Source organism: Otolemur garnettii, unplaced genomic scaffold (genome assembly GCF_000181295.1).
Source record: "Otolemur garnettii isolate 467f Iridium unplaced genomic scaffold, OtoGar3 scaffold00091, whole genome shotgun sequence".
NCBI lineage: Eukaryota > Metazoa > Chordata > Mammalia > Primates > Galagidae > Otolemur > Otolemur garnettii.
In genome coordinates, this window is record NW_003852486.1 from 5,382,799 (window position 1) to 5,407,975 (window position 25,177).

Sequence of the window (25,177 nt, forward strand, 5' to 3'; positions counted from 1 at the left end):
TTGGAGGTTGCTGTGAGCTGTAATGCCATGGCACTCTGCCCAGGGGGACAGCTTGAGGCTCTGTCTCAAAAAAAAAAAAAAAAAAAAAAAAAAGACACTGTCAGTGGCTTTATAGCTCATTCCACTTTGATCTCTGGTCTCTTTGCTTGGAGTCCACCCACATCTAAATAGGGTGCTCCATGATCCCGAGGGCAGCAGAGCAGCTGGAAACATGAGTTCAAGTCCAGAGTTTGCAGGGAAAGGAGGGTTTTAAAGACCTGGTGCACCAAACCAGTAACACACAAAGACCAGGCTTCAAATCAAGTCCTCCCCCCTGTTCACTGCTTCTCCTGGGACACCTGCAAAGCCTCCAGCAGTGCCCTGCCTGGGCCTGGCCTCTTAGATGAGCCTTGCATGGAGCTGCCAGAGGAACCATCCTCAGACACCCAATATCTAGTGTCCCTCTTTGCTAAGAACTTACAGCAAGTTTCTTTTGTCCCAGCATCAAGCAGTTTTCCTGCCTGAACTTGAGACATCTTCACAAATGTTTCCTTATCACTCCCCAAGGGACCCTCTCCCAGGCCCCTTTGTTTTTGTGTAGATGGGGCCTCTGATGACACCTGGCCCTGTCAACAATGATTGCTGCCATTCAGGGAGTGCTCAGCCTGGGCCAGGTGCTGTGCTGGTACTCCTTGTGGGTTATTTTACTTAGTCCTCCTATCAGCAGATAAGGAAACTGAGTCACAGAGAAGTTGAGTCACTCACCCAAAGCCATGGAGCTCCCGATGGTGGAGCTGTGGCCCACCGAGCCCGTGGCTCGCCTACCTCCTCCCTAGTAAACTTCCCACCCTGTTGTCCTCAGCCCTGCTCCGGACTTGTTCCAGGAAATATTTTTTTGACGAGCTGATGCCCTGCTCTGACTCTGCTGTGGGTGCATGTGTGCTGCTGGCCCATGCTGTGTGCCTTTAAGTCTGCTCTTTTCTGTCGCCAAAGTCACTGAGTCTGCTTCCCAGATGATAGATCTGATTTCCCACCATGCCCTCAGCAAAGGCCTGAGTGCCAGGACCTGCTGCCACCCTTCAGCCAGGATAGCATGTGCCAGAGCAGAAGGGCAGCCCAAGCTGAGGCCTGGTGGAGTGGAGCCAGCAGGAGAGGGTGACAGCTTTCAGACCTTGTCTCAAAAAAAAAAAAAAAAAAGTGGGATGCTGGGATGGGGCTGGCGCCTGGGCACGGTAGACTCCATCCTTGGGTCAGAGCTGGGCACCACTAGCCTTGCTGCTCAGAGTGAGCCAGAAAAGTAGACATAGGTCCAGCCCTGAGGACACAGACAGCCAGGGGACCTACAGTATAGCAACAGGGCATTGCAGAGAGCAGGTGTGGCAGGCAGGAGAGGCAGGCACACTGCCTTATCAGCAGAGCTGGGGAGTGAATGCCTGTTCTCCAGCTATCTCTGGCAGCATCAGGTACTCACACCGTCGTGTGGGCAGTGGTGGAAGGCTGACACTGCCTCCTCTAGTTTGCTGGTTGAAGATTCAAGCTGGTGCTGGACAGCTCACCAGTGATGCTTTCTGGAATCTGCTAGGTCCAGCCTCAGCGGGGTGTCCAGGCTGTGGCCTGCTGCCCCTCCCAGCATTGTGCACCAGCTTCTTACCTCTCCCCCCCGGCCATGCTCCTTTTCAAACATCCTGCTCATACCTGTTCTTTCTAGAAAGCCGTGTCATTTTGTCATTCCTCTGCTCAAGAATCTAAAATCACTTCCAAGGCTTCCATGACCAAACCCAAACTTATCCCAGATTTCTAGGCCCCTCCACAATCTGGCCTCTGGCATCTGAAGCCACCTCCTGGCCTGCTATGGAGCCCAGAGTCCCCTCTCACTGGAAGTTCCTCACTGTGCACTAATGTGCGCCAGCTGCTTTTGCCTCTGTGACATGGAGTGGAGCAGTGCATGGAGCATGAGCTTGCGCCAGCTGCTTCCTATGTGTCCTGGGCAAGTCACTCAATGTCCCTGTGCATCCAGCTGCCTGTAAAATACTTTGAAGGGTGCTGTGACAATTAGTGTTTGTGTACAAAGTGCCACTCACACAGTCAGAGCTCCAACAGGGGTGTCATCATACTGTGCTCTTAATGTCCCCAACTCCGATGGCCCCCTTCTCTCTGAATAGTAAGGCTTCTATCTTGAGATGCACCTGATCTACACCTTCCCTGGACTTGACCTGCACACGTTGCTGGGGGTGGGGAGGAGGAGCTGCATTTGCCTGTCACTCACTGGGAACTAGATCCAGTGGGGCCATGCAGAGCACCAAAGGCAATAGTCCCTCATAGGGGCCTCCTGTCCCAAGCACGTCACATGCATTAATTCACGTGAGCATCTTTGGGACTTCACATCCATGGATCAAGGCTCCTCGATGGCTTTCTGTTCTGTCCAGCCAAGTTGGTTGGCCTCCCTGGTCCTATCTCAACTTGTCCATCCAGTGGCCTCCAGGTGGCTGGCTGGGAATTTTATCAGGGAGTGAAACACCTGCAGGGTAAAGTGCTCAGTCCATGTGTATCTTTCAAGTTGATACTGTTAGGGAATGTTTTAGAAAAGTACCTGCTTTCTCAGCCCTGCTGCCTGCTGCAGTTTTGTGAGAGCCTCTGCCCAGGGCACCCTGTCCCCTTGGCTGGCCTGGTAAACTCATGCCTTGTTCCTCTATGGCACCTTCTCTGACTAAGCCTTGTGTATTTGGGTGAAGATCATTGCCTTCATCCTCTGTCCCCAAGGTGCCTCGCCCACCCTTCTGCACGTGTCTCAGAAGACCCTCACCTGGGCTGAGAGAGTCTGTAGGCACTGCTATGGCAGCCCCTTTTGTGTTTTCATGCTTGACACAGAGCTGGCCAAGACAGGCATCGGGATTTGGGGATGAAGTGCACAGGGAGGGCCGAGGGTGCGATGAGCATCAGGCAAAGGGAACGGCAATGACGCTTCCAGCTGGCTCCTCTCAGGGCAGGGCAGCCACAAGGCCTGTCCACCTTAGAAGGGGGACTGTGCCTCTGTGGATACCCAGACTCTTTCCTGGAGATGGCTTCCAGAGAGCCTGGCCACCTATCCTCCCTCCAGATACTGGGAGATGCCCATCTTTAGGACCTATTAATTTTTTTTTTTTTTGAGACGGAGCCTCAAGCTATCCCCCTGGGTAGAGTGCCATGGCATCACACTCACAGCAACCTCCAACTCCTGGGCTCAAGCGAGTCTCCTGACTCAGCCTCCCAAGTAGCTGGTACTACAGGCACCCGCCACAACGCCTGGCCATTTTTTGGTTGCAGCCATCGTTGTTGTTTGGCGGGCCCGGGCTGGGGATTCGAACCCACCACCTTAGGTGTATGTGGCTGGCGCCTTAGCCGCTTGAGCCACAGGCGCCGAGCCAGACCCGTTAATTTTTTTAGAGGAAATCAAGAAATGTGTTTGGTAATCTTCCCTGGTAGGAGCTTATGATGTCAGATTAATCACATCCGCATATGTTTAGACTATCAGCCTCGAAGGGAAAATATTCAATTTTATGGCTGCATGATTTCACCCAATGCCACCTCACCAACACTGAAAGGACATCTGCCATGTGGTGTAGATCACCATGAAACGCTGTACTGTAGGATGGTGCTCACAGCTGGACAGGGGCAAAGAGGGTCACTGGCAGGCAGCACTTCCACAGTTGTCAGAGCCCCGTGTGCCAGGCTGCCTCTGCCGCCTCCCCCAGGTCTGCCCACAGCCTTCACTCTGGAGTGGCTGCTCTGCTGACTAACTCCTGTCTCCCCTGGGCAGGTACCATGACCAGCAGGATGTAACTAGCAACTTCCTGGGCGCCATGTGGCTCATCTCCATCACATTCCTCTCCATCGGCTATGGGGACATGGTACCGCACACATACTGTGGGAAGGGCGTCTGCCTGCTCACCGGCATCATGGTGAGTACCCACCTCTGCCCTCTCTCCTGCCTTTAAGATGCTGCAGCTGGCAGAGCCCTTTCCTGCAAGCACAGTGGGGCCTTCCTGGCCAGGGCTCCAGGCAGCTGTTGGATAGCAGGCCCACATGTACATCCCTGGCACACAGAGGTCTATATGACATCTGCAAAATGGCGTCTCATTTTTCAGCTTACTCTCCTAACAGTCTGTCCACAGCTGCCTCTGCCATGGGCTGGGTGGGGCTGCTTGTGGTCTGACCCACTGCCCCCATTTCTCTCCCCCATCCCCAGCTACCCACTTGCTCACTTACAGCAGCATCAGGGCTTATTGTCCCCTTCCTGTCCCCGTCCCCGCAGACTCACTACTATTTCTGACAAAATTTAGCTGGAGCTCATGGGCGTAGGCTGAGAGAGCCTTGCTCTACCTGATGGGCCTATGTCCTGGGTGGGGCTGAACACTGCCTTTTGTCCTGGTTTGGCTCCATGGCCCGAACCCAGCTCTTGCCCTTCCTAGGCTTTGACTCCCACCCGTGCTCAGGGAGGCATTGGGCCCTGAGTGCCTGCTGCCCCACCCACGCAGCCCAAAGAGGTTCACTCTCCTGCCTATCCCAGTCACTGCAGTGCAGTGTATGGGAGGGACATGGGGTTGGAAGTCAGATGCAGGCTTTGAGTCTCCCCTCACCTGGGCCCTGAGCAAGGCACTCAGTGGCCTGGACTGCCATACACTCCAGTATAGGGTGGAGGTTTTTGTCACAGCGCTTTGTAAACAATGAGCAGCTGTAGGCAGTCTGTTGGTAGTGGTCTCAGTGTCCCCGGCCTTGACAGCCCCTCACTCTCGAGTTGGAGTATCCCTCAGCCACACTGCACTGTGGGTGCAGAACAGGCTGCTGCTGTTCTGTGTCTTAGAGTCCCAGGGGCACCAGAGCAGGGACCTTCTTTCAGGAGAGCAAACAGGCTCCAAGGGGAAGCTCCTCTACCTGAGCAGTGTTGGGAACAATGGGCAGAAAGGATGGACAGGGTGTCCATATGTGGCTATAGGTCTCTGTGTCAGATGTTGCAACCCTCTAGGATACCCTCCTGTGTCCCATGTGCTGCTGTGACAGTCCCCGTGCTCCCTGGGGAGGTGGAGATCCTCCCAACAGGGAAATAGCTCCTTTCTGCAGGGAAGGGCTGTAGGAACGCCTGAGGGTCTGAGTGGCTCCTCACTGAGGGGCTGCCCCATTCTCCTCTCCACCCCACCCCACCTGTTGACCTCCTGAGGCTGATCTTGCTAGATGGATCAGTAAAACTCAGGGTCAGGGCCTGGGCAGGACCTGGTGAACAAGAGACCAGCATTTCCCTTCTCTGACTCAGCCTGGGCAGGCCCCATTATCAGCAGGTCTCAAAGCTGATAGGACAGGGGCTCACTTTAGGGTGGGGGCAGACCATGGGCAGGCACAAGGCTGCGGGGCAAACACCTCCCGTTGCTAGTAGGAGTCTGGCTGGCACAGTGACAATGGTCATGAGGATTCCATGGAATGAGTCTTCCCACCAGAAAGAAGTGGAACACCGCCTGAAGGCCCAGCTTCTCTTCCTAGCATTACTCCCTGGAGCAGGCTTTGTGCCTCAGAACCAGTTCTCAACCAGGGCTGCCAGCAGCAGACGGGCCTGCCAGGAGCCTCTTGTATTTTCACATGCCAGCCATTGTCCCTTCCAGCACAGGCTGGGCCATCTGAGAAGCAGCTCTGTAGGGACTGTCCCGGGTCCCTGATTCCATATGTCCTGCTTCTGCTCTGACAAGGCTGAGAAGACAGGCAGGACCCCTGCCTGCCCTGCTTCTCCCTTGGGTGTGGTGGCTGCCTGGTCTCTCAACACCTTTTTTGCTGCCTGAGTCTGCAGAGCTCCCTGGAAAGGAGCGTTTTGTTCCCTGTAGATTGAGGTGAGATCAAAGGAGAAAGAAGCAGCAGGCGAGGGGACTGACAGACATCTCCCACACTGAAGATGAGCACATGCCTTTCGTCTTTTCTTTTTGCACAAAACGTGGCCGCATGAGTAGATGCCTCTCTCCCTGGAGCAGGGAGGCTCCTCTGTTCATTGGTCATGTTTTTGCCCAAATTAAAGGCAGTTCCCTCACCCCGTGGTCAGCCACAGTGAGGAGTCCTGGTGGCATTTTTCTAACAAATATGACTCTTCTGGCTGAGTCATTCCTTTCAAGGGCTCCACACTGCTGAAGATGCTCTCCCCACTCCCCCAGCTCCCCGCACTGTGCTGCTCTCATCTTACTGCAAGCGCCTCCACGGAAGGTAGGGCTTCCTGCTTGGTTACCATGGACACCACGAAGGCCAAGGCCAGGGCTGCTTGGGAAGAGAGAGGAAGGGTTTGTGTGTGCAGCCTGTAAATAGTCTTAATCATTGTTTTCTCTTGGCAATCCCAGTAACGGTGTAATTATCAACCATTAAGCAGGGTGTATAATTGTCTGAACAACTCGACATTGCCGGCACAGACCTGGCACGTTTGAGAGATTTCACCCACAAAAGCAGATATATCAAGGTCCAGCATCTTTCCATAAGGAATGTTCATGGTAAGAGGTGCAAGCAGTAGAGATAAAGCTCCAGTGTTCGGTATCCAGAACTGGAAATGACATGGAAAGTCAGATGTACAGGGCTGGCCCTGTGGTTCTGTAGGCCCATGGAAGACCCTGGGGACCTCCAATCTGGTTGACAGTTACTTTGTTTCAATGTGGCTCCTTTCTGAAGCTGGGCTCAGCCTGATGGACAAATGGGTGAAAGCTTCCTGAATATCTGTTGAGACACTGAAGTTGTCCCCAGCGGCCTTTTGAGCAATGCCTCTGAACTGAAAAAGGAAAGTGATGGTGAAGTAAGCGTCAAATTGAGTCACGTGGGTGCAGGCAAAGGAAGGCTCAGCGAGACATCTGCTTCGTGTCAGCTTTAGAAGATGAGCTTCTCCCGAAACACCTTGGTTTCAAACCAATTGATGTTATTTTAGTTGTTACATGGAATCTGCTGCAGGAACAGAATCCAACTGTAAATCCTCCAGGCTTCCCTCCTCCGTTTGTCACTTTCATTTATGTTTTATTTTATTTTATGGTGCTTTAGTTAAGAACACCTCATACTTTTCCCCTTGGGATACTTGTTTTTCCAGCTTCTAAGGTTTTCCAGCTGGAAGATGTTTCTTGGAAACAAGAAGTGGGAGAGCTGGTGTGGAGGAGTCTGGGCCCATACTCGAGTCCACGTCTGTGGCTTAGCTGGGCACATCCACCCCATCCAGCTGCCTCTCCCCACATATCCTGTGCCCTACTCACCCATGTACATTGGAAAGTGGGACCTCACCAGAAGCAGACCTGTCCCCGTGCCCCCATGGAAATAGAATTAAGCAGAACAGACCCAGGGACCCAGCCTGTGTCACTGTGGTTGGGCAGAGCAGACCCAGGGACCCAGCTGGTATCACTGTGGTGGGGCACAGCAGACCCAGGATCTAGTGTCGTCCACTGTGATCAAGGCAGAGCAGACTCAGAGACCCAGCCAGTGTCCACTGTTGTCAGGAGCTGGCACACCTGAAGGCAAAGACTAAGTCATATGTGTGCCCCCTGGTCTGGCCCCATGGAGCCACACAGCTGCTCGCCCTTTCCTGTTCCACTCGATCCTCGCCTCACATGTCCCCTTGCCTTCCAGCCATGTCTAGGATTCCAGCAAGGACAGCATGAACTCCACATGCCAGAGTTAGTCAGGCCCTGGTGACTTGGCTTTCACAGTGCGTCTGTGCCCTGCCTGCTCACAAGGGACTCTTGGGCCACTACCACAGCTCTGCCAGACTGACAGGCTCCTCTGCAGAAAAGGTTCATCATTCCAGAAGGGACTTGGGTGACAGGTGGTGCTTGAACCACTGATGGATGAACAGAGGGGGCAGGGATCCCATCGTGGTCCCTGAATTTCCTCTAAGAGCCAAAATTGACCACTAACTTCTGACTCAAATCCTTGGCTCCTGGTCCTTCCTCCTGAGCTCTCTCAGTTCCCTCAGCCCACCCTTCGCTTGATCTTCATTTCCTCCTTATCTCTTCCTTCTTCCTACCTTGCTGTTTGGGGCCAGCACCCCTTGTTGTCTGCCGCACTCTCACTCTCTGTTCCAGCTCCAGCTCCCCTGCACTCTCCCCTCCCCTCTCTTCTGTCTTCTCTTCACTTTCCTCTCTCTCTCCTCTCTCTCCTCTTTCCCCTCTCTCTGTTCTCTCTCTCTTCTCTCTCTCTCTCCAGAGTATAGTAGTCTGGATTTAAGCATTCTGCCTGCTGCTTTCTAAAGGTTTATGAGGTTGCTTCTTTATGAAAATGACTAAGTTAGGCTTCGTAATTGGCGATTTCTCTAATTACATCCAGACAAGGGACTATCTGAAAGAAAAATGGAGTATATATCTAAGTTGGAATCAGGGGTCAAGAATGCAGTATCCTCCAGAGAAAGACCCACAAGGGGCTCTTGACATCTTTTAAGTTGAAAGAAACTAGAAATGTCCCACCTTCCTGCTTCCATGCAGGCATTTATCTTAATCATGAAGACTGGTGGTTCCTTAGATAAAATACTCCAACTTCTAATGAAAAGCCCTGCATTTGATCAGCTGGACTGTGGCCATGGAAAGAACCATGGAGCTTCCTTCCAGACCCTGGGGATTTGGGGTGGTACTGTTGTTTTGTTTAAATCCCCAGAGGGCATGGCGTGGGGAGACCCTTCCAGCTTTCAGGGATGATTTAAATCCAGTTTTGCCTGGACCCAGGGAGACAAGGGAGAAGAGAGCCTGGGGAGAGCCCTTTCCATCTGATGTTCCATTTTTAACATCATGATATATCCCTGTTTTTGGGCTTTTAGCCCAAAGTACTTTTGGAACTCCACATAAAGGGAGGGATGACACTCGGTCTGGTTGAGGGGAAAGGGAACACACATCTTCCCTCTAGGACAGCTTCTTTCAAGCTATTTTTTGCTTTTGGAGGCCTGGCCAAATTGATTACAGCTACAAACCAGGATGTCCAACTGCCCAGATGCTTTGAAAACTGGGTACAGAGTCTCCTGCAAGTCACAGAAGCTGAAAAAACACAGCTCTCCCTGAACAAAAGAGGAAAATGAGGTCAGAAAAGGAAAGTTCACAGAGACTCAGTCTTTTCACTTGTCTATGCTGGAAACGGGGCTGACCCTGTATTGAGAATCACTCAGTTGTTCTGATGGGACCTGTGAGAAATTGGGAAGAGTGTTGCCAGCTGCACCATGCAAAGAGGACAAGGAGAGGGCTGGGGGCTGATCTGGACATGTCCCCTGCTGTCATAGATTACAAGACCTTTGAGAAGAGCCTTGTCTTCTCACACATTTTGTAAGACCTGATGATTTGGAAATGTTCCTGATGGATCCCTTCCATCCCGGGCCTCCAACTGCTAAACTAGAGCTGTAGTTTGGCACCTAGAGGGTCAGCTTAGCAGCTTTAATTGCTTCGTCCCTCTTGCCAGGAGTGGCAGTGAGGGCATGCAGGCCAATGTTCAGGGGGACAAGCAGAACAGACCTAGGGACCCAGCTACTCATGATATTATAGCTACTCATTATATAGTATTATATAATACTATATTATTGAGAGTATACTTCAAGAGTCACACTTACAGACCTGAAAGGGACCTTATAGATCACCTAAGCCAATTAATTCCTCACTTTATAGATAAGGAAAATGAGACTCATTGGTGTTATTCTATCATACTACTATTGTGAGATGCCTCCCACAGGCAATGCCTCCTCCCATAGTTGTCTGCTCTGGGCGAGGTTGGGGCAACCCCATGCTGATGCCCATGAGGTGGGGTAGGGCTGCTCTGCCTCCCCAGTGCTCATAGCCCCGTAGGGACACACAGTGAGGGGGAGCTTAGAGATGGGTGAAGGTTGGACTGTGCCCCACTCCCTTCCCTGCTCAGTTCCCAGATGGAGGGCCTGAAGGACTAGGAGAGTGAGCAAGTGCAACCCTTCCCCTTCATGGAGCTCAGCAAAACCTGCCTCTTTATTCACCCAGGAAGGGACCTGCCTCAGCAGACTGAGGACAGTATTCTGGAAAAACTTCTGGGGTCGTTTTGTGGCTTCACTTAAAATCCTGCTTTTAGGTAGATGTGTTCTCTTTAAATTCTCTTCCTGGTGGTAAATTCATGAGCCTCCTGGTGAAAGCAAGAAAGAACTGCCTCCCTGTGCTGAGTCATAGCCCACCTTTGGTTGGGAGGGCCCAGCTCTGGCTCATCCTCCCAGCCAGAGCTACCTGGGGTGCAGTCTTTGAGGAAAGGCCTGGCCTTCTCATTAGATTATTCCTAGGGAAGGTCCACCCACACTCCCATTGGGGCCTGGTCTTCTCCTGCTGGGCCCACAGGTCTGGAACTGGCCAGCGGTTGGGAGGTGTGTAGGGGAGGGAGGCTTACGAGGGACCCTGCTGTGCTGCACAGCCTGCCTGGGATGTGGGGACAAGCTGTGGTTGAACCCCAAAGTCTCAACTGCATCTAGCAGCCCAGCTATGAACCTGCTGCTCTGCAGAAACTCTGTCTTCCAGAGGCCAGCCATGGGGCACAACCCAAGGGGCGTGGAGATGCCTGACAGGTTTTTGACAGAGTTTATGGCTTGGTCCCGACCAGCCAGAGAGCTCAAATCCCCTCTGCATTCCCAGGAAACCCCAGTGAATAGGGGCATGTCAAATCTCCTGCTTCGCCTTTTGCTGATGTGCTCTTTCCCCTGGTCCTCCTGACCCCCACAGGGCGCAGGCTGCACTGCCCTCGTGGTGGCCGTGGTGGCCCGAAAGCTGGAGCTTACCAAAGCGGAGAAGCACGTTCACAACTTCATGATGGACACTCAGCTCACCAAGCGGGTAAGATGCCACATGCCCACATCTTAATAGACTTTAAGATCAAGGTAGGACCATTTGGGGAAGACATCCAACGGTACAGGTTAGGGCTGTGCTCTTGAGTGTAGCGGGCCCGGCGCAGGCAAACAGCCTGCACATACGGACACAGCGTCTCAGCACCGCAGGCCGAGTCTTCTAGTAAATCACTGTGCACGGTTCAGGCAACCAAATAATTTTCCTGATAATTAAATCAATAGCTTACAGTAGCATGACCCGCCCACTTGCCTAATGGCACCAAATAAATTACACAGCATGAGGCAATGTTTTTGTTTTTGCTCAAATCTTTTCATGACACTCATTAGGAAGGGCAGCAGAGAGTTTTAGAACTATATTGGAAATGTATCTAAATCTAACCCTAGAAAGGAAACATGTAAAATAATCCTTCCAGTGGAGACCACATTCTTAAATTATGTTGGTCATCAAAGCATCATCATCTAATTTACCCCTTTTGGATTTTCTGGGTAATCTTTCTCACTTGCACCCTTATGACAGTGGTTAAGGGGGCTGCAGAACTGAATATACCAAGGTGAGGGAATCATCCAGCTGCTGAAATGCTGGCACCCCGAGAATTGTCAGAGAAGAAAAGGCCATTTAGGAAAGACAGAAATGAGCCTTCCAGGGTAGCGGCCAAATGAGCAAGGCAGGAGCTGTTTGTTTAATGACAGCTTTTATGGAAAATTCTTTAGAACTACAGCCCGAAGGAAGGTCAGTTGTATGATTTTCTGCAAGATCCTCCATTTTCTGAGACAGATAGAATCAAAGCCTTGGGCTGGGGTCTCCGCCTCTGTGGTAAACATTTAAAATCTTCCATTTAGGGCTGAGGTGGGTTAAGAGATCCATGAGCAACCACATTTTGATTCAGGTTTTTGAAAGCTAGAGAAAATATTCAGCGATTAATGTTGCAAGCGATAAAAATGTGTTAGAAATAGAGACAAAAGCAGGAAGGGAGAACAAAAAGAGAGAGAGAGTGACAGAGAGGGAGCGAGCGCCGAGGGAGGGCAGCGGGAGAATGTGCAGTTGCCAAGGCCTCTCCCATCTCTTGGCAGAATTATTTATGGAGTTTGATTGTTTGGTCTTTGATTACATTTATTGGATTCTTTAAAGAGCCTCCACAGATGTTAAAAGGAACGTGTACAAGCAAATCTTCTTATGTTGTTGACATACAAATGGTTATGCTCGGTACATCACAGCCCTGAGCTATCAGGTGTACCCAAAAAGCCATGATTTATAGCACCGAGATGGCAGCTTTTAAGGGTTGTCACGGTAGGAAGGCCCGTGGGTCTCACACAGAGCGACACTGTTCAGCAGCCACTCGCCTTCAGCCTCTGCTACTGAAGGAGCGTAGATGTTTCACTGAATGGACCTGCGTGGAGGAGTGAGGGGAGAGGGTTCTTTGCCTCCAAAACCTTCTCAGAAGCTGTTTACCAAGAGCAGAGACATTAGTGGTCTCTCATTTATTCTGATTTGCTTTTCTAAACCCAAGTATATTTTTTGGGTTTCATGTTATTCCTTTGTCTTCTCCATTTTTCACCCAGTAAATCAAATGCTCGAGGAAAATAAAGCAGAGGAAAAGCCAAGTCCCTTGTATGCCAGGAAAATAAACAATTTCTCTGCAATGTAATTGTATAAGAAGATGAGATTGTGGTTGCTAATTTTAATCTTTCAAAAATGATTCTCTAAAATCCTCCTCAAGTCTACTTATGTTTGAAAAGTAGGACTGAAAATCAAATCAACAAATATTTATTGCTTACCCATGAATGCAAGTTACCGTTTTAATCAAGTAAAATTTCACTTTTCTGAGAACACTTAAATCTGTTGAAATGTCCCTTTAATATCGCATATCTTTCCCAGACAAATAAACAGCACAAAAGGGATGGTTTTTATATAGACAATTTCAAAGCTGGCAAGGCTGAGACAACCATGGGCTCTTTTACATAACCTTAATTGAAATGAAGCTGGTGAGTCCTTAGCCTGCTCTGGTTTGTGCTCATGTTGTCCTGCTCACCTGAGAAACCCACTATCATTCTCTGGGGATGCATAGAGTCCACCTTTTGTCATCTCTAGATGGCCCATTGTGTCCAGCTAGAGGGGCTGATGGGTCGAGATGCTAATCTCAGTCTATTTGTGAGATGTCAGTGAGTTCTTGGAGAAAGAGTATGCCGATTGTGGCCTAATTGCAAACCTCTTAGGAGTGTACATTTAGTAGATTGAACAGCCAAAAGCAATCTCTTACTAGTGTGTGCAACCTTGGTTCTTCTAACACCTAAGCACAAATGAAAAAGAAATTGCAGCCTGTGAAATTATAAACATACTCAAATCGCTCTGGTGCGTCCTCATCCTGCCTGCAGCTCAGCCTTCATCATTACAGCCAGCGCAGTTCCTGTTCATTTATTTCTGGGCAGGGAAGAGGGTCTGGCCGCACTGGGTAAGAGCTTACTCTCTGGCTTTCCTCAATCCCAGCATTTGTCTTCTTTCACTTGTATAACTTATCGACCCTGGTGGCAGTGTCATTTCTGCATTTAATGTGATCAGATCTTCCCACGCTGACTTTGCAGTGTCACTACCATTGCTATTCTGTAATTACAGCTTAGTGCTAACCTCTGGGCTACTAACTAGTGTACAGTAAATGACGCACAGAGAGGTTGTAAAAAGGTAGTAGAGCCCCATCTTCCCTGCACCCCAATGTCCCGTGTCTCCATCTTTGTCTTTTATGGAACTAAACATGTCCCTGACAGAGGTTACTGCCTGGGTGCCGTGCTCTGTGCTCCGGGGACCCCAGTGTGGGTAAGAGGTGGCCCTTGCCCTCATATTTAACCTCTGGTGGCTAGCTGTCCTCTAAGAGCACACCCTTTTCAAAGGCAGGGGTGCCATGGATACACTTGGCTTAAGCGTACTGTGCCTGGGAGACGTTCTGCTTGCTGCATGTGAAGTAAAGCCAGAGAGCGAAACGTCGGGCAGCATGATCGATATGCACCTAGTCTCTCATCCTTTCTGCAAGGGTTTCCTGCCCCAAATATCTCCTCTAAATACACTTCCCCACAAAGTCAATGACTAAGACCAAAAGCAAACCCATAACTTCCACCAGATAGAGAAAGTCTGGCTGAAAGATATGAGACTGCTGACTGACAGCTGATGGCCCTTCTCCCATCCTGTGTGTAACAGACACTTCCCGGCAGCGGTCCAAGGACAGGGCCAGCCTGTAGACTCTCAGACAATGACATGTGTCTGCTCAGTTGTTCTAGATTCAGCTGGTGTAACTCCTTGAAGTTACAGACACACGCCTCACAACAACGGCCCACATCTGCCATGGTAGTCTTCTAAGATTATAACAGGAAAAGTTCTTGTTGCCTTGTGACTTGTGTCACAGCTGCCTACAGTGTTCGGTGCAGTGACGTGCTGTGCAGGTGTGGCCAGGAGTCCCATACAGGTGTGTGGAGACCGCACTGTGGAGGTTTGTGTGAGTGCACACTAATGTTTGCGTGACGGCAAAGTCCCTTCATGGCACATTTTACAGAACAGAGCCCATTGTTAAGTGACATATGACTGCATTTAAGTCACACCTGTGGCCCAGCTGACCTGGTTCTTCTCTTCCCCCGGCCGACTTATAGGTGTAACGCTTTCCCCTGCAGAGGGCTCCTGGTAGCATAATGGGCACACTTAGGATTTCTTCCCTGGGGTGTCCACTGTTGGGTTCCTGGAGATACTTTCCCAGGGCTCGTCTGGCTGCTGGAGCTGTGGGGTGCCTAGGCAGGGTTCTTCTTTCATGTACCCTGCATCCTGCCCCTAGGGTTCCTCCTGCAGCTGACAGCCCCCTCTGTGATGCCAAGTGGCAGAGAAGTGGCCAGAGCAAGCTATTGATATAGAAGCCATGGCCAAGAGCTCCTGGGACAGATTTGCGTGTTGTGTGGCATATTTTGTTGGAGTTAGGGAGATGAAAGGGAAAGAAGCTGGCTGGCATCTACTGCGGAGGGGAAGAGTATTAATAAATGTGCCTGTTGTTTTTGAGTTTGAGTCTCACCTTGTCACCCAAACTGGAGCACCAGGCATCATAGCTTGCAGCAACTTCAAACTCTTGAGCTCAAGTGATCCTCCTGCCTCAGCCTCCTGAGTAGCTGGGACTATAGGTGCCTGCCACAATGCCTGGCTAGTTTTTCTATTTTTAGTAGAGATGGTGTCTTGCTCTTGCTCATGCTGGTCTCAAACTCCTGAGCTCAGACGATCCACCTGCCTCAGATTATAGGCTGAGCCACCCCGCACCTGGCCAAAGATGTCAAGTATTGAGGCTCCTGCTGCCAGGTACCACACCAGGTGTTTTCAGTGTGTTCCTGTCCCATCAGCACAACAGTCCTATTTCACAGATCAGTAGCACTGGCATCACTCTCTAGACCTGTATCCTGATTTTTTTTTCTTATAAAGCCCTTATTACCTGATACCAAGCATAGTACAAACTGCATACTGTCTCCTTCACAAGGTTATAGGTTCCACGAAGGCAGGAATATTATTGGTTTGTTCATCTCAGTATTCACTTCCTAGAACAACGTCTGGTCCATTGCAGGTGCTCATTAAGTGTTCCTTGAATGGATAAATAAGAAAAGCCAGTGGGTCCAAAGTGGAGCTCACAATCCCATCTGCTTGTCAGGTGTTTCTGAGGGCTAATGAACTGATGCAGACAGAGCCTGGCATGTAGTAAGTGCTCCATAATTGTCAGCTGCCACTGTTGTTTGCTAGGCCTTAGTTGCACCACTTTCTTTCCCAGGCCCATTAGTCTTAGAGCCTTTCCTAAAGTATGTAGGTCATGGAGCCCAATCAAAGTGAAAGCAATTTTTTCTATAGCGTTTATGGGCCCTCAGAAAACAATTAACCCATATGCTTTTGGATTATGGAGGCAGAAGAGCTGGCCTTCCATGTACAAAGGGTCCTCTCCTGCCCATCCCCAGACCCATCTGATCACACTCTCTTGGGCAATGCTCGCACCTCAAGCCCTGCCCCTCTCACCAAGCACCCTGGTGCTCCTGCCCATGAGGAGCTCAGAGGGGAGATAAACCCCCATCAGGGAAAGGTGCACGGAGTCCTCTGGAAGTTCAGTACACCACAGAGGAGCATGTGGCCTTTACCTGCTTCCCACCCAGAAATGTTCAAAGCAATCAGCCAGGTGAACTGGAGGAAGACCAGCCATAACAGCATTTACTGTCCACCTGGGCAAGCACAATGCTGTGAAAAGCCTATTTGCTTTTCTCTTTTAGGTATTGATCTACTGAGCTACGTGCCAGGCTATTTGCTGGCAATTAATTTCAAAGTCAGCTCAAGAGATGGCTGTTAACATCATTCTCCCAAGGGGCTGGGGCCTCCCTTCAAACTCATAATGATGGCAAGCAGCCTCTGTCCGCTGCCTGGGCCGTGCACTCAGCACCTTACATTTGAGACGAAGATAAGTGCAGGGCCCAGACTCTGTGCTCTGTCACATTGCTAACTGAGGGCCATGAGATTTAAAAAAAAAAACAAAAACTCTGATGTCCTTTCCAATTTCTTGATCCTGGAAAACAGGAAATGATTTTATATAAAGATGAAATCTTTCCTTTGGACCACATGAAAACCTTATGCTCTTCTTGGATGTGACTCTTGTTTTGACTGTGCTGTTAGCTGCGTGACTCTGGCACTCATACCCCGTTTCTCGAGTGGTTTCCTCATATTTGAAATGGGAGGTTTGAGTGAAGTGGTAAGAACTGATATTTGCATGGTGCTTTACATTTTATACAGCACTCAAACCCACACTGGCTCAGCTTGCCACTTGTGGCTTTCTGGTCTTGGTCTGTGTTTGTCTTAGTTTATTCATCTATAAAATGGGGATAATATTAGCACCGTCCCAACAAGGTTGATGTCATGATTGAATGAGCTATGCCTGGAGGTGCTCAGACATGAGTGGGCACCTGCTGTATGGGAGTTGCTGCCCTCAGCACCATCTGGAACATTGTCACTGGCTCCTGTGAACCTCACAGCAATCCATAAAGATTTATTTTTCCATCTTTTAGATTATTAAGCATTTGCTCCTAAACTGCTTAATAATTGGCAGAGTAGGAATTGACCTGAAGGCTTTCCTTGGAGGCTGAGTGCCTGGGGAAATGAAAGAGATCGTGTGTCAAATTGCCCACTCCTCCATGAAAGTTACAGTATCTGCAGAGAGAAAGACTTCTCTTGACATCGCCTCTTCAGCCTGGAGGCCGTGGTCCACTCCAGCCCCTGAGCAGAAGCCCAGAACCACACGCTCCTGGGCCTGCCCCTCCTCTCCTGGGTACCCCGGCCTCCAGCACCTGCTCGTTCCCACTTGCTTCCCTTCAGGCAAGAAACTACTAGAGGTGGGCAATTAAGTCACTGAAAACCATTTTCACAGCGAAGTTTTACTGTACAAAAAAGCAATATTTATGTCCTGTAGACATTTCTGAGAAGACTTAGCTGTTCTTTTAAAAACATTACTTCAGCGCCAATGAAAAATATAATCCAGCCTCAGTAATAAATTTTTAAAACATACACACACAAAAGTTGTCAGCCGGCAGAACAGTGTCTCCTTGCCTTCCCACGTGTCTCAGTGTTTTAACAACGTCCCATCTGTTGATGTCGGTCTGAAGAAGCGGGTCTGCATTCTCCAATTTTATTAAAATCCTTTCTGGCTTGTAGCCTGATTTCTACTGGGCTAGCCTGCATGCTTCCGGGCCCTGGGCCTGTGGGCCTGTGCCAATTTGCATGGTCGACAGAAAGGGGGACAGTTAATCAAAAATCTGTGTAGCTTGCGCTCAATAAAGAATGTTTTCTCTGCTCTTGGTACTAATTGCTGAAGATGTCTGTGTTTGGATTAAAACTTTGTCCCCTGCCATCTGAATGTCACTGATATGTCTCAGCTCCGTCGTGAGCCTGGTGGTGTCAGTGGTTTCCATGTCAACAGCTGACAGCGTCACATGCAGAAGCGTGTGGTTGCAATGCGGTGAATGGGCCGCCTTGGGAAGGAGCAGCTCTGTTTCACACCTAAATATCGTCTCTGATTTTCAGGCATTGCTCTGACATTATTTGTACCAATTATGTTTACATGTAAAATTGCAGCTTAAACGTTTTTGGCCATTTGGGAAAGGAAACAATGGACTTGTTGATTCTTATAGTTCCCATAAGGTGGGGAAGACATTTTCTCAAAGAGGCCTTGAAAACTCTTCAGCTGGTAGGAAATCTATTTATTCTCTGAATCCAAGAAGTGTACCATATATACTAAGTGGGACCCTCAGGTAAAGTGTGGAAGTCTGCAAGTATGGGCAGCAGGGGCAGGTGGTCATCTCTTCAGAGGGTGCCCCAGGCTGCAAGGGTGCAGTAATGCCTGTCTAAAGATAGCATCGGCAGCTGTGGTCAGCAGGCAGCCCTGAAATAATTAAGAAAGATACTCTCAACTTTGAGTTCTGGTCTGCAGTGTCAAACACAGGGTTCATAAGACATGAATTTTAATTACCTTTCTAAAAGTTCTATAATTTTAATTATGAAAACAGATCATTGCAGACTCATTTCCCTTTGAGGTAGACTACACAAAAAATGTATCACGTGAACCAGGAAAATTAACCCTGTGTTTATTTTTCCTTAGATCAAGAATGCTGCAGCCAACGTCCTTCGGGAGACGTGGCTAATCTACAAACACACAAAGCTGCTGAAGAAGATTGACCATGCCAAAGTCAGGAAGCACCAGAGGAAGTTCCTGCAAGCCATCCACCAGTGAGTATGCTGGGGCAGCTCGGCCCCAATGACCAGGTTGGATGGCAGGGACCACTCAGCCCCATCTGTGTCTTCCCATGTGCTTGGGAGGCATGGAAAAAAAAATCTTTCTGTTCCACAGAACTGGGCCCTGATCAGTCTGTTCTCTCACTCACTGCACCTGCAACATGCCAGGCCTCGGGCAGGCTGTTGTGGAAAGTAAAAATTGGAGTAAGAGCCCCACAGGGGAGCCCAACCTTTTTTTCTTCTGCCGCACATTGGAAGAAGAGTTGTCATGGGCCACACATTAAACACACAAACACCAAACAAAGGTGATGAGCAAAAAAAGGGTCTGTGCATAATTTTTGCCATGTCTGACACCACCGATAAGCAAAAGAGGCCTCAAATAAAATGTATGTGGCCCTGTGGTAGGTTGGACACCCCAGCTAGGGCCTCTCACAGTCTATACACACACATACATACACACATATCATGCATTGCAACTCAAATCAAAACACACTGTGGCTGGTGCTTTCTATGATAGAGGAAATTTAAAAAAAAAAAAAAAGGAAAAGGAAAGGATGAAAACGTTTATTCTGACCCAGAGGTTTTGAGAAACTCTAAAAAGTGGAGAATAGGGCTTTCAAGGTGGAAGGCACAGCCTGGAAGAAGGCATAGAAAGAGGGAAGAGGTCTGAGGATAGCAAGGAAACCAAAGTGACACAAGGTGAGCATTCATGGCGACAAGACTTTGCTTTCTTGGGGACTTGACAAACCCTTTATTCTAGTCAGTTGTGTATATTCAAAGTCCCCATGCTGGGTCCAGATCAGAGGAATCCATAGGTGTGGTGTGTGCTGGTGGGGCACAGGGCTCGCCTGTTACAACTCTTCCCCACAGGCTGAGGCGCGTCAAGATGGAGCAGAGGAAGCTGAGCGACCAAGCCAATACCCTGGTAGACCTTTCCAAGGTGAGTGGCAGAGTCTGAAGACATCCTGAAGAGTTCACAGGTGCACCTGTGAGACTTGGCAACATTCGACCAGACAGTGCAGGACTAAGAAAGCAAAGAACAATTTCTCCTTGGTTAAAAAATTACCTGAGTTCAGATTTTTGGCATTCATCATCTACCAGCATGTTTTGTTGTTTCTTAAGTAAATGAGCTCAGGTTTACCTTTGCTTGGAACTAATTAGCTGACCTACTTAACCCTTGTTGTTTTACTAGCCGTCATTGAGGGGCTCCTAAAGATGAGCGTAAGTCTGCACAGGGGTGCAGCGTGTTAGTGGGGGGATGGCCATGCTGACCACCCAGGCCATGCTGAAAAGATACAATTAGAAATCCAGTTTGCAGTTGTGATTAGAAATCCATATAACTGAATCCCCTCCTTCTTACCACCCAGTTTTCTAGCCCCAAATTGGTGTGTGGGGGGTGGTGGTGAGTTTTTTCTCAAGAGGCAGATAGCCTGCAGTAACACGGCCCTCCTTGAAGAACCTGAGGGCTGAGGCCTGACACCACGGTCAGTCTGAGCTCCTGCACTGAGCTGCCGTGCCCTAAACACTGCAAAGAAACTTGCTCTTCTTGCAAGTCACCCAAGCAAGAGAACTAATGGCTGTGCCACCGGCAGGGCAGAGAGCAGGTGCCACCGAGGAAGGGGCCCCCAGCCCTTCTGCTCATGGTGTCTTCGTAGAAAGTGTGTATGAGGCGTGCAGCCAGGGACAGGCTGGCAGAACAGCCCAGCAGATGGTGGTTATTGTGATGGAAGACATTCTCTGGGTAAGCAAGAAGCATTCGCCTGGGCAAATTAAGTACCCTTAGCAAAGAGAGTGCAGTCAGACAAGTTGCTGCTTGTGGGGCCTCTGAGCCTATGGGGACGGAAGGAAGGAAGTCCCCTGTACCTTCAGGGGCTGTTCAGGTGAACAGTGCTCCTGGGTCCAGGGTGTGGGACTTAATGCTCTTGGGTTCTAATATCAGAAACACACAGGACAAGGTCTAAGAATGGAGGAATTTGTTCTAAAGATATAGGGGAGTCTCATTCCAAGTAGAAGCTCAAGGCAAGAGTGTCAGACGGTAGAAAGGACTAGACAGAACCAGGCAGGGAGCCCCCACGACCCAGGAGTGATCCCCACCATTGCTTCTTTCTCCTTCTGTTCAACTGCCTGCTTCAATTCTCTTTCCCTCCTCCTACCTCTCTGCCTCTGTCCCCTCCTGCCCTCCCTCTCCATGGCAGACTATGAGAAGTCTCACTTCAGAGCACCTGTTACCATTTAGCCTCGGAGAATTGGCCTCCGATAGACCTTAAGTCTGGAGTCTTCAGAAGAGACAAGATGACTGGCCAGTGTGGGTCAGGTGTGGCCAGGAAGAGGGTTGTGTCAAACAAACCTGACCAGAAGTCTACCCTGTGAGCTTCAGAAATGGCCCAGGAGTCACCTGGCAGGATACACTGTGGCTGATGCTCCCTGGGGACTCTTGAGCCTGCAGTGCCACCCATGGCCCTTAGAAAGGGTCAGCAGAGCAGAATCCCAGTGAGTGAGAAAGGTGCTTTGTGACTGGGGTGAAGGACTAAGCCATAAGTGACCTGGGAGTGAGCTACCTGGGAAGAGTATGCCAAGGGGGTTAAGGGGAATTTCTGCAGTGAGGGCAGGGGCGGGGGCAGCGTGACATCGGGTGAGAGGTGCACACTAGTATTCATACATTGTTGTTTCCTCCTGTGGGACCCGTCCACGGGCCCAGTAAATGCACTTTACATTGGCCCCATTCCCTGCTGTCCTGGCTCCAAGCAGCAGGGAGACAGTGATGCTAAGACCTCCCTTTTCCTTCTTCATGCCTCACCCCCAGATACCACCTTCCCAGCCCGCCTTTGGTTCTCTCTGGATTAAGAATATGGCACGTGGCCTCTAAATATTATTTTTCTGAACACAGAAAGTATAGTAGCTACTATGGGGAGGCTTGGTCCCTCTACCTGAATGCTTCAGTTTCTTCAACTAAAAAGGAAAAATAATTCCTACCATCTGAGGCTCAGGTGATCAAATATCTGTGAACATGCTTTGTAAACTGTAAAAGTTTTGCAAATGGCAGTTCTGATTATGAATAGAGATGAAGCAGCCAAGACATAAGGGAATAAAGTGACCATCCCAAGGTTGGGTAGCTGGCAAGCACCAGTCCTGGGCCACAAAGAGGGGTTGGACAGTGTGTCCAGAGACCCTCAGGTGCCCCTGCAGTCACGTAGATTTGTGAGTTTGCACATTCTGAGAAGAAGGTGTGCACTGAGGAGGCTCTGTGAGTATTAACGGAGGGAGCATTTTCCCTTCTAGAATGCCGTCCTTGGAGGGTGTCCACACGCAGAGGGGCATCTTCTGCCACCTCCTCCTGCTGCCTCAAAGTTTCCTTGTGCGTGTGGAGTCCCCTGAGGACCTGTCACTACACCTTTAGTCCCTTCCTCCCTCCTTTTTACTCTGGCTTCTCAAATTTTGCCAAATTCTTCTACGCCTCCTTTTTTCTCTCTCCTGATATCCTGTTCCTTTGGCCTCTGAGGCACGAATGGTTTCCACATCTTCCTGGAGTGACTTGGAATGTCAGGTGACAGAGGATCAAGGTGTCACTGGCAGATGACCTAATGCCAAAGAGCCACAGCACTTCAGGGGGCAACCAAGCTACTGCCCGCCTGGCCTAAGCATCTGTTCCTTAGTGCCTGGGAGCGCAAGGACTCCACAAGTCTCCCCAGGGCCTGGCGTGCAGAGCCAGACAGCAGGTGCTGATTTTTTTTTGGAGGAACCCGAAGATCACACAGACCAGGACTCTGCAAACCAACACAGGCCCAGGGTGTGGGGAGGGTCCCTGTGAGATGGGGCTGAATGCAGGAGGGTGACTGGGGAGCACCTGCAGGATTCCTGCCCAGAGTGAGGGGAGCAGGACGTCAGCAGAGAGCTTGGCTGGGCGGAACAGCACTTGCAGGAATCCCAAAGCAAGGCCCTGGGTCCAGGCAGACCAGGGCCATCCCTGAGTGGTCAGCCCCCTTTGTCAATGTCATTTTACATTCTGGCTATTGTATCCAGATGGGGGTGCCCAATAACAAATAGCTGTGAGGTTCTTATTAACCCCAAGTTTATAAAGAAACCAAGACAGGTCGGGAGGCCTGACAGGCATGTTGCTGGTGAGCGGCAGACTGGCTCTTGAGCCCCTTCCTGCTGATGGTAGATCTGTTATGAGTCTATTGCATCATCCATTCTGCACAGCTGTCTTCCTTTGAATTATTAGGTGCCAGGAGCCATGTGAGCTGAGAGGGTGGGTCTCTGTAAGAACATGAGGACAGTTTAGAGACTGACTCTACTTAAGAAAACAGGGCTGTTTCTTTTCCTTTATACATATTTTCTAATACAGTGTTATCATTAATGCTTATTACTTTTGTCATAAGGAAAAACTGTGCCCACTTCAGCCTCCCTGTCCCCTTTCCTTGGCTAGGTCAGATGTGGCCGGTGTGGATGGCGCTTGGTTGTGGCATGCAGGGAGTTCATCTTTCCCTCTGCAGCCACCTTCCTGTGTCCTGCCGTCTCTCTGGCTCTCAGCTCTCCCTCTCTTCACACAGATGCAGAATGTCATGTATGATTTAATCACAGAACTCAATGATCGGAGTGAAGACCTGGAGAAGCAGATTGGCAGCCTGGAGTCCAAGCTGGAGCATCTCACCGCCAGCTTCAACTCCCTGCCGCTGCTCATTGCCGACACCCTGCGCCAGCAGCAGCAGCAGCTCCTGTCTGCCATCCTGGAGGCCCGGGGCGTCAGCGTGGCGGTGGGCACCACCCACAACCCTGTCTCTTCCGATAGCCCCATTGGGGTCAGCTCCACCTCCTTTCCAACCCCATACACAAGTTCAAGCAGTTGCTAAATAAAACTCCCCACTCCAGAAGCGTTACCCATAGGTCTTAAGATGCAAATCAACTCTCCTGGTCGCTTTGCCATCGAGAAACTTTCAGACCAGGGAATGGAAAGAAGAGAGACCGAGCTAATTAACTAACTCGTGTTCATTCAGCGTGCTTGGTTTGAAATGCCTTGAAACCAGAAATCTAATCTCTGTTTAGGTGCCTCTACTTGGGAGCGGGAAGAGGAGATGGCAGGTCACTGCCTCCAGCAGGGCCCCTGCTGCAGAGCTGGTGGAGAACAGAAACCCACACTCAATCTCAGGTCTTCACGTGGGGGCAGGTGCACTGATGTAGCGACAGTGACCCAGCCTGGAAGAGGGGCCCGCAGGGATGGGGGCTCGTGTCTGGCCTGGGGATGGGTTCCTCACCACTGGGGTCCTCGAGCACACAGCTCTCCTTTCCTTTTGTCTGTGGAAGCCTCTGGGTGACAAAAGTAAAAGAGAGCTGCCCACAACTTACCAAAACAGACATACCCAATTTAGACTGAAAAAAAAAAAAAGACATAAATAAAAAGCCAGATTTTCTGTCCAATATTAATACCCATATAAAATGGTGTGTTCGCAGGCGTGTGCTTATACACACATCACACATTCAATCCAGATCCTTTTGTGTTTGAGCTTAACCCAAATAACAAGGGACCTGGCGGCTCACCCTGCATATAGTAGGCACTCTCAAATGTGTCCAGTGGTTTGAGTCTGGCGTGGATACTTTCAGTTCAGGTGGTTAGTGAGTGTCGGCCACATCTGAGCTTCACTCAAGATGTAGCCCCTTCAAACACAGTGCAGGCGATTTGTCCTGGCTGTGCACTATACTTGGTGTAAGGTGCAGGCCGAGCCAGAATGGTTGGCATTCTGGATGGATAAGGAGGCTTCTTTTAAGAACAAACAGCTTCTGTAGAGTTTTCTTCTTATATCCAAACAAGCTGTGTTTTGATGGACCAAATGACCAGGTGTATGTGTTGGGGGGAGGAGACAGGGATTGTGCCTGTGTACACAGAAAATGCATAATCAAATGAGACTTCGGTGACGGGAGGTGTGGTTTGGGGGCTTGCTGAGCTGGGTTTATGCAGCAGCAGCTTCTAGCCCCAGACAGTAGGAGTGCAAAAGGGCCAACCTCACCTGCGAGCTGCCGAGCTAGGAGGAGGGGTGATGGAGAGTGGCCCATGTGGTCTCTTCTACCTGACCTGGAGCCACGTCAAAATGAAATATTGTGAGAATGAAGGGAGCCTTTAAGGAAGCTGTAGATAAGGCAGGAGGATATGGATTTGTCAGTAGTCTGTTCCTACTGTGCCATGTTAATCTTGGTGCAAAAACTATTCCAATACATCTCAAACTCCAAGAGACTTCGGAAATACCAAGGTCCAGTGTAGTGACAGGCACGGAACAGTTTTCTCATTGCTCCATCATCCGACCCCACGTAACATTTGTGATGTGAAAACCATCGTGTTATTCATCATTTTTCTCATTCTGAGGTCTTTGATGTCTGCTTGTGAGAAATTAAATGATACTATACGGAATATTTCATCTGTTTAAGGTAAAAGGAAAGGGTTTTGGCATCTGGCTGGCCTTTTGGTTTCGCTTTGTTTGAAGACAAACATCATCGTCGTCATTCCGAAGGTCACGTCTTACAGTGCAGTTTGCCTTCTGCAGCACTGAGTCTTCTAAAGTTGAGGGAACCACTGACAGCCAAAGGCAGGTGACCTCAAATGAAGGCCACTCTTTCAGGAAGATCTGGTC

The 25,177-nt window shown here is 49.8% G+C and overlaps 1 protein-coding gene across 6 annotated transcripts in view; it reads left to right on the plus strand.

The window, feature by feature from the left end:
- The window catches only part of KCNN3 (potassium calcium-activated channel subfamily N member 3), a 146,600-nt gene extending 123,166 nt beyond the window's left edge, over positions 1-23,434 (plus strand). For 5 of the 6 annotated variants that reach the window (XM_012808658.1, XM_023516403.1, XM_023516407.1 and 2 more), the window contains exons 4-8: positions 3,776-3,917; positions 10,662-10,772; positions 18,424-18,551; positions 19,428-19,497; positions 23,108-23,434. In XM_012808658.1, coding sequence (XP_012664112.1) covers positions 3,776-3,917; positions 10,662-10,772; positions 18,424-18,551; positions 19,428-19,497; positions 23,108-23,407 — 751 coding nt within the window. In that variant the 3' untranslated portion in view covers positions 23,408-23,434. The remainder of the gene's footprint in view (positions 1-3,775; positions 3,918-10,661; positions 10,773-18,423; positions 18,552-19,427; positions 19,498-23,107) is intronic. The other variant, XM_023516404.1, reaches the window with a different exon arrangement.
- The last annotated feature ends 1,743 nt before the right edge of the window (positions 23,435-25,177 follow it).